Source organism: Nestor notabilis, unplaced genomic scaffold (assembly GCF_000696875.1).
Source record: "Nestor notabilis isolate BGI_N333 unplaced genomic scaffold, ASM69687v1 scaffold24850, whole genome shotgun sequence".
Lineage (NCBI taxonomy): Eukaryota > Metazoa > Chordata > Aves > Psittaciformes > Psittacidae > Nestor > Nestor notabilis.
This window is the reverse complement of record NW_009911003.1, coordinates 1-9245: the sequence shown is the minus strand read 5'-3', so window position 1 is coordinate 9245 and position 9245 is coordinate 1. Positions and strand designations below refer to the sequence as shown.

The window sequence follows — 9245 nt, the reverse complement described above, 5'->3', positions numbered from 1 at the left end:
TGAGGGAAAGATGACAAGCTTTCTACGTCACGGAAGTAATTCTACTAATTAGGTGAAATGGGTACATAATACTGACTTCCCCTAGAAAATATTTTCCTTTTCTAAGATAATGTTATTATGAGTGAATGATTAAACTTGCACCTGGTCCAGTGTTTGTCTACTTACACTTAAGGAAGAATTTCTTTTGGTGGCCTGCTAGGAATAATCCTGAGGAGATGAGCTTGAAGTAGAAGAAAACATTCAGTCTCTACACTTTATCATTTCATATGAACCCACAGCATGTCTCTGAGTTCATACCCTGGCTGTTGTGTCAGACTTGATAAACTGATCCTGCTGCATCTCTAAGGCATAGGCCTTTGTCTTGGTCAGAGCTGCAGAATACCACAGTGTGTGCTGTGTATGACCTTACCTCTAGCAGCTGAGCCAATTACTAGATCTTGTGGACATTCTATTAGCATAAACTTCTCCAGCTCTGGCTCTTGGCTCATCTGCTTTCAGCACCCTTCCCTGCATATACAACAGACCTGCCCTGTTTTCTGACTCTTGGTGTTTGCTGTAACAGCTAGAATTGTTTCTTTCAGAATGAACCTCTTCTGCCAGTGTCTGCCACTATTGAACTAATGCTAGTGGAAGATGTAAAAGTAAGCCCTAGTGATGTCTCCATTTACAATCACCCAGACATACAGGTAAGGAATTATTCTGGTGCTTTCTAACTGCAGGGAGAAAAAGATGAAAATATTGTATGATGTGTGTAAGGTTGCTACTTTTAGCAATGTACTAGAAAGATGCAATCTAATTTTGGATGCTTTTCTGGTTTTGCAGGCAGAACTTTTCATCAAAGGAGGTTCTGGGTATTTTTTCATTAATACTACTGTTCCAAATATTGTAAGAGTGGCTCATGAGGAAACTCGAGGTATTGCTTTGGTGAGTGAAGTATTTTGTTACTTTGTCTTTCTGGCAGTCTGAAAATCATGCTGCAATTTCATCACTATCAGTCCTTTTCAAGTACATGTGGATGGAGAGGTAATAGCTGAATCTTGGATGAGTTTCTTTGTCACAGTCAAGCTTCAGGCAGGGGATCTTTGCACTGGGAATTTCAGGTGTAGGAAATTGTTTCACTACAGTTGTGATGAGAGTCCAGAGGAGGCCATGGAGCTGCTGTGAGGGCTGGAGCAGCTCTGCTCTGGAGCCAGGCTGAGAGAGCTGGGCTGGGTCAGCCTGGAGAAGAGAAGGCTCCTCAAGGTGATACCTTAGAGCATTTCCAGTGCCTAAAGGGGCTCCAGGAAACCTGGAGAGGAGCTTGGGAGAAGGGCTTGTATGGACAGGCCAAGGGGAATGGCTTGAACCTGCCAGAGGGAAGATTGAGATGAGCTCTGAGGCAGAAGCTCTTCCCTGTGAGGGTGCTGAGGTGCTGGCACAGGGTGCCCAGAGAAGCTGTGGCTGCCCCATCCCTGGCAGTGTTCAAGGCCAGGTTGGACACAGGGGCTTGGAGCAACCTGCTCTAGTGGAAGGTGTCCCTGCCCGTGACAGGAGGTTGGAGCTGGATGAGCTTTAAGGTCCCTTCCAACCCAAACCAGGCTGGGATTGTATACTCCGTACAAGATAAAGCCAATACCAAGCTGTTCTTCACCCATTACAGTTTTGCAGTATAATGTTCCTGATTTCATAAGCACAAAATGAAAAATCCTGTGACAGAATTATTCAGAAGTGCTTTACAAAAGATTAGTTGGTTTCTAGAATAATATAAAAATATGTATTTCAGGACAGTGCTTCTGAAACCTTCAGATTCTTCTTCTCTTGGCATTTCAGGATATTTTGCTATCACAATATTTCATCCTGATTTGGAGAATAAATATCTGTTAAGCGTTGATACCTGATCTCCATATTTTTTTAATGCTTTTTTCCACTAGGAGATGCAACTAAACTATGGTGTAGGAAGTCAGCAAGTTCCAGGCTGATGCCATGGCAGTTATCAGTGGAGTCAAGTTGATACAGGATGGTTTGATAGTAAACTATTCTGAGAAGCTGAATTCAAGTTCTGTAGAGCACTGATTCTCAGACTTCTTACTGGGGCTGCCAAGGATAAATTCTATACCTCTTACTCTTTTTTTGTCACTGCAGCTTTTCTGGATCTGGGTGGTAGAGTGGAAGTGGTAGAGACTAGTGGTAGACAGTGCGATAGACTGTACACTGAGTAGGGGATGAGAACAAAAGAGGTGGCTGGGACAGGAACAGTTTTCATAGGTTGCAGCAGTCCTGCTTCCCCTCTCTGCCCTCCACTCTAGCAGCTTCTTTCCTCTGGTCTCTCAGCTCAGACAGCTCCATCACATCTTCCTCCCCATGGTTGTGCTGGTTGCCTCCTCCTGGCCACATCCCTTTTTCGGCTTTCTATGCCATGTGCTAATACATGCCCCCAGCACCTGTATTAGTCACCCGCTTTGGGAACTGCTGCTGTTCAGGAAGCTGACATTTATTAGAACTTTATATTCTTTTCTATTTTGAGGCAAAAGTCAGAGTGTGCCCTCAAAGCACAAAATGTCAGCTCTTCCCACTGCTCTTGCTGCTAAGTGCTGCCAAGTAATGCTGTGAATTATATTGCATTCCTTTGAACCAGGGGCATGCCTGTCCATCACCCCTTGTTTCAGAGTTCACCTTCACAGCTGGGTGAGCACATAAAATAGGGCACTGAACATCAGCGCTGTCCCTGGCCAAAGGGAAGGGACCTGTGAAGGGAAACAGAATAGTTGGGATTATCCCTGAGGTGTGGGGCAAGGTCAGGCAAATAGCAAGAGAATTGCAGAGAGGCTGTGAGCAAGCTGTGGATGCACGGCCTGGAGCAAGGGTGGTGTCGTGGTTCAAGCCCAGCCAGCAACTTGGAACCACGCAGCCACTGACTCACTCCCTCCCTCCTTCCTTCCTTCCCCCACTCCCGGAGGGATGGGGAGGAGACTCAGAGGAATGTAACTCCCACGAGTTGAGATAACAGCACTCCAGTAACTAAGGTATAATACAAACCACTACTGCTACCAATAATAATGATAAGGGAAATAACAAGGGGAGAGGACACAACCGCTCACCACCCGCCGACCGATACCCAGCCCGACCCGAGCAGCGATCTGGGCCTTCCGGGTAACTCCCCCCAGTTTCTATACTGGGCATGACGTGCTGTGGTATGGAATAGCCCTTTGGCCAGTTGGGGTCAGGTGTCCTGTCTCTGCTTCCTCCTGGCTTCCCCTCCTCCCTGGCAGAGCATGAGACTGAGAAAGTCCTTGGTCAGAGTAAACATTACTGAGCAACAACTAAAAACATCGGTGTTACCAGCGTTGTTCCCAGACTGAAAGTCAAAACCACAGCACTGCACCAGCTACTGAGGAGGAGCAAAAATGACTGCTGTAGCTGGACCGAGGACAGGTGTGGAGATGGCTGTGGGATTGGTACCGAGTTCTGAGGGACTGTGTTTGTGAGCAGAGGTCTTCTCACTGTTTGAGTCTCGCTGTATTTGGAGAAGTGGAACATGTCCATTCTTTGTGTAAAAAAAATCATAAAATAGTAACAGTTGTATCAAGGAAATACCTGATTTGTCAGTCCTCCTCTTACTTGGGAAGATCCACCACCAGATTTTGGGGATTCATTCAGATTCAAAGCAGTCACTGTAAAGTGAATCCCGTGGGAAGCAATCGCAGTGCTTTAAAAGCCACAGTCTCTGTCCTTGGTTGTTGCTTTCAATTCCTTATCAGGGATTTTTTTCACTCTACTAAGAAAAGTTTCATTGCTCTGAATGGTTTGTTGTGTTTTTTTGTCCTTCAGGTGGCGGAAGGATAATAGCACAATGCCAGAAGGCTGCTAGGTTAAGATACGTTAGTTCAGTTGCTGACCAGCGGCCGCTTGCGCTAGCTCTGTAGCATGGTACTTTTTACAAACATTTAGCAGCTTTACTTTTACTTTGGTGGAAGAATTATCTGTGTCTAAGGCTGGGAGACTTCTGCATCCAACTGCATCTGCCTTGCAAGTGATGTACATTTTATCCTATGAATGACAGACAAGTGAAAACGAGAAGTGCTATAATACAGTTTTCTTTTGGCATTGCAGGTGCATCCCCTGCTGCCAGGATCTGTGACTGTGATGATTCACGACTTGTGTTTGGCTTTCCCTGCACCAGCCAAAGCTGAAATTCATGTCTCTGATATCCAGGAGCTGTATGTCCGAGTTGTTGACAAGGTGAGCAGCTTTGAAACCAGCCTTATTGCCTGATCCAGACTGTCTGGCTTCCTTGTGCTGATCGTGAATGTAAAGAGGAGACGTGTACAAGATGTGGTGGCTGGGGCCTCTGCTGCACTAGTGTGACCTCAGAGAAATAGATTAAACTCCCCATGTTTCTGTTTCCCCCTCCCAGATTTCTCCTTTTGGCTGTAGGTCTGTCAGTACATGGTGCCTCTTCATGTTTGGTGTGGCAGCAATCTCAGTTCTGTATTTACACAGCAGTGTTAATTCATAATTTATCTGAACATAGTAATCTACATCTCCTGTTGATTGAAGTCCATGAGAGGATCCTTTTAGGATCATTTTCTGTATGTCATGGTTTAAAAATTACCAAACCCACCTCACTCGCTGGCCAGCTTGGGCAAGTCTCACACAGATCACGTGTTGATCCAGATCTGTGTGATCCAGGTCACACAGATAAAGTGTTGATCTGTGTGATCTGGATGTTTTAATTATGCCCTTGCCAGCTAAAAGCCCTGAATTCATCTATTTCCTATGAGGCTAACCATAGCTGGCAGTGATCACTCTTTAAAATCAGTGCTAATCTAACCTTGGGGCTTGATCTCTAATACCTTGCTAAAAGGTATAAAGTGAATAAATAAAGTGAAATAAATCAAGTGAATAAATAAAGTGAAAATGTTGATGCTGATAAATCAGAACAGTTTAAATGAAAAGTGACTGGATGTGTCTGTCTTTCAGGTGGAGATTGGGAAAACTGTTAAAGCTTTTGTCAGAGTTCTGGATGACTCTAAGAAACCTTTTCTGGCAAAATACTTTGCTGTCATGGATCTAAAACTAAGGGCAGCATCTCAGATTGTTTCACTTGTGTAAGTTAATGGATTTTTTATTAGTCTGCAAATATACTGATAGGCAAAATAAGCAACAAATGAATAAAGAGTATTGCCTTGGAGGCATGGTAGTAGTCAGTGACCGAGTTCCTATTTATGTTATTTTTGTAAAGTTTTAATTACCTTTTAAATGGTAAAAAATGTTTTTTTGTGAGGAAAATTGCCTAAGCTAATGGTCTAAATCTTGTAGACTGCTGAACGAGACTGTACTCGTGTGCTGTAATATTTCATGGAGCCTTATGCATCTTGGAAGTGGTGACTTAGCAAATAATGTCAGGTGAAGAACTCTGTAAAGACATATCTGATGTTATCAAACTCATTTTGTCTGTTACTTAACCCCTTAGGAACAGGCAGGCTGCATCATCCTGTTGCTTCGAGCCTCCTTATTTCCCAAGCTCTAAACACAATAACTAAAATGAAAAAAAATTTCTGAACTGTGGATTTTAGTGTTAAGAGAATTGGTAAAACTCCTTCTGCTGTCTATGGGGAAGTGTGTGTGTAATTGCATCCACTATGTAGTGCAGCTTTGCTGCATCTGCCCCTCTCCGTTAAATAGTGTCAAAGTATGTAATCAAGACTTGCGGCACTATTGTCCATGCTGGTCAAATTGTTAGTGGCAGAGTTCTGGTTTGTACTAATGCTCTGGTTTCATTTTTGTTTCAGGTATTTATTTTAAGATAAAACAAAGGCTACGAAGAGCCATTTTGTGATACTACATGTAGAAATATAGGCCAGGTTGGACACAGGGGCTTGGAGCAACCGGCTCTAGTGGAACGTGTCCCTGCTCATGGCAGGGGGTTGGAACTGGATGAGCTTTAAAGGTCCCTTCCAACCTAAACCAGTCTGGGATTCTGGGATTCTATAAAGTGTGAAATTGTGCTTGAGACAGTCACTTAGTCATCCTTATGATAAAACTGCTATGCACTATGTCCTTTGCATTTGTTATTCATGTAATTCATTGTGTTTCTTGCTGCAGCCCACTCAGTGAAGCTCTTGATGAACACACTGCTGCTTTTCTTGTCCATGGGATGGCCATCGGTCAGACTAGTCTTATGGCAACTGCTGCTGACAAGAGAGGACAAAGAATCAACTCTGCTCCACAGCAGATTGAAGTAAATAATTTCAAATAAAATATATACATGAACAGAATCTATGTTATGATAGAATAGGAACAGTGCATCATTGTTTATTTATAGAATAGTTATTAATTTGCCAGAAAAAAATAGATCATTCTGTCCAGAAGTTCCCAACTGCCAGTCTGCTTCACATTTGGGAGCTTTTGTAACTGCACGTGATGAGTTAAGTTTCTGCTTGCTCAATTTACTGTAAGTAAGGAAATGAAGACCCAGTTTTGCACTTGTATGTGCTGGTTTGTGACATAATTCACCTGATTGATACAGTGTGAACACAAATGTCCATACTTCTGTTTTGTAGGTCTTTCCCCCGTTTAGGCTGCTGCCAAGGAAAGTGACCCTGATCACTGGGGCCATGATTCAGGTAAGGCATCTTACCTCTTTTCTTTCTGTTGTAATTTCTATTTTAAAATCAATGTATATAACTTATTTTTCAGGAGTAGACACTCAGTTGGCAATTTAGCTGTGTTCACACTCAATCCTCTTCCCAACAAGAATTCCTGAGCCACCTTCCATTTTCCTGTATTGCTGGATCAAAGGGTTTATATTTATTTTTGTCAAGGGACTGTCAGGTTTTGCAGTGTTAAATACCAACACAAGGTTGTTAAATCTGTCACATCCACAAAATTAAGCACAGTGGGTTAGTTCTGCAAAGTGGAACCCAGAGCAGAGCTGCAACATGTGTGGTGAAGAGAAAGTGAGGTGAATTGTTCTGGAACTTTCTGGACTGGATGTAGAATCAGCCTATTGCGTTCTGTGGAGCACAGTCCACTTCTGTGCTTAGCTCATGCATTTCCCACCTGACATCATGCAGGGACCAGTGTGCAGGAGAAATAAGCCCTGAGATACCCTGGGAAGGTTCAGACAGCCTTTGCTTGCTGAGGACCTTGTGGTGCTGTGCTGGGAAGGGCTGTATTCTGTAACATTAACCAGAAGAAATGTCTCCTGGGTTAATTTTAGTTGTTCTGTGTGCTGTTCATTATAGATCACTTCAGAAGGAGGCCCTCAGCCTCAGTCCAACATCATTTTCTCCATCAGCAATGAGAAGATTGCATCAGTGAACAGCATAGGACTTGTCAGAGGAGTGGCGGTCGGGAATGGGACAGTGACAGGCGTGGTGCAAGCTGTTGATGCAGAGACAGGGAAGCTTGTTGTGGTATCTCAGGTAATGTTTTATGATATGGTTTGGGGCTAAAAGAGGCTCTTTAATTCCTGGGTTTAGCTCAAAAGGGGTGAATAGTCCCTGGCTACTAATGTTTCTTTGTGCACTTCCCTGTTTTCCTTAAGGAGATGAAAAATCGGTGTTTCTTACTCCCTTGCCTGTAAACTACAGCATGTGCTGACACAGGCGATAATAGATACTGCTAAATTGTGCTGTACCTTAAAATGGACTTCTACTGATCACCTAGGAGCCTTTGAGCGGTCTGGTGTCTTTAGAATTGACCAGTAAATTTAGAAAAGCCCATGTAAAGAAGCCTTTCTCAAACAGCAGAAGATTGTCCTTGCCTGCATCATGTTACAGTTTAGCAGCATCTTATGCTGGCAGAAGTCAGAAGGTAACTGTTGCCTGAGAAACACATTGTCTCTTAAGCTATAGGCAGGCTGTATAGAAAGCTATGATCCCATGCTGTGGTCTGAATCCATCCGTGAAGCTCAAGCAACAAATGCCTGATGCTCTACCAGAATCTGTGTCCATGTAATTTCCTGCCAGCTGAGAGTGAGGGGGCTGCTGAGGAGGCCTGGACAGGAGGGAGTACATGGCCCTGAGGCTCTGGCCAGGAGAGTCATGAGACTTAGGACAACAGAACTTGGGCAACTGTTACAGCTCTTCATTGAGGTCAAGGCAGGACAGCTGCTGCGCACCACAGAGCTCTGCTGCTTGAAAGATGTCACCACAGGCCAAGAGGAGACAAAGTTATTTAAAAAATACATATAAATATAGCTGTGCCTTGTAACAGGGGGGCAGCAGCCTGCCCTGGTGCAGTGGCAGGAAGCAGAATGAACTTGAAAGCTAGATCTACTGCCCAATGAGATCCAGGCCTGACCTTTTCCTCCCCAGTGTACAGGATAGGAATAAATCTATCAGGAACGTCAGGATTTGTGAAGAGGAGACATCAGAGTATTGCGCATATTATCCTTTATTTTTCAATGTCCTATTTGCTGCTTACAATTTGTATTTCCTTCTAATTCTCTCAATGTCTTCCTTTACCTTCAGGGTTTATTACTCATTTTTCAATGCCTGTCAAAAGTTAATGCTTTTGTAGCTTTTTGCAGTCCTCTCCCTCTGTATTTTCCATGATAAGTTACACGCAACTGACATGGCAATAGTGATGACACAGTGGCAAAACAGTGGACAGATCCTGAAAGTGAAATGTGGTTCACAATTGATGAGTGCTTACAGTGTCTTCCCTTCCTTCCTTTTAGGACAAAGTGGAAGTTGAAGTAGTGCAGCTCACAGGTGTTAGAATTCATGCACCAATAACACGAATGAAAACGGCAACACAGGTTAGTCCATTTGTGATTGACTTGTATTGCCTTAAAATCTTGCCCTGCAAGCTGTGACCATTCCCACCAGATCAGCTGGTAACAGCGCTGCAGCTCTGAGGGGTACCCCTGCTGCTGCAGGAATCAATGTGCTGTCAGTGGAGGAGCTCCAGAGTTGAACATACCAGAACAGACATCAGGGCAAGTTTACCTTGTACACCAGAGTGATTTTCAGATATTCAGGCCTGCTGAAGAAGCATCATTTAACCTGGAGAAGGGTTTTCGCCTCTTCATTCTATTTGCAGTAAAGACTTTATTCCTTTGTATGCTAAAAATCTACTGTATGTCTGCTATACCCAGAGCAACAGATACTGTTCAAATTATCTTCTGTTTTATAAAAGTCTGCATTTGCCCTGTTCCTCATTCAAAAATGGCTGCTGAGTCTAACTTGGTGATCCCAGGTCAATGGATTGCAAGATTCCTGGTTTGTGTTTATATCATAGAATCATAGAATAGTTAG

The 9245-nt window shown here is 43.6% G+C and overlaps 1 protein-coding gene across 1 annotated transcript in view; it reads left to right on the top strand.

Moving 5' to 3' along the window:
* The window catches only part of LOC104404291 (nuclear pore membrane glycoprotein 210-like), a gene marked incomplete at both ends in the record, with an annotated part of 29724 nt that extends 20978 nt beyond the window's left edge, over positions 1-8746 (top strand). Inside the window, 8 exons of the mRNA XM_010012688.1 lie at positions 582-686; positions 823-924; positions 4090-4218; positions 4960-5087; positions 6085-6220; positions 6543-6605; positions 7227-7406; positions 8666-8746. Of these exons, the coding sequence (XP_010010990.1) occupies positions 582-686; positions 823-924; positions 4090-4218; positions 4960-5087; positions 6085-6220; positions 6543-6605; positions 7227-7406; positions 8666-8746 (924 nt within the window). The remainder of the gene's footprint in view (positions 1-581; positions 687-822; positions 925-4089; positions 4219-4959; positions 5088-6084; positions 6221-6542; positions 6606-7226; positions 7407-8665) is intronic.
* Between the last annotated feature and the right edge of the window lie 499 nt (positions 8747-9245).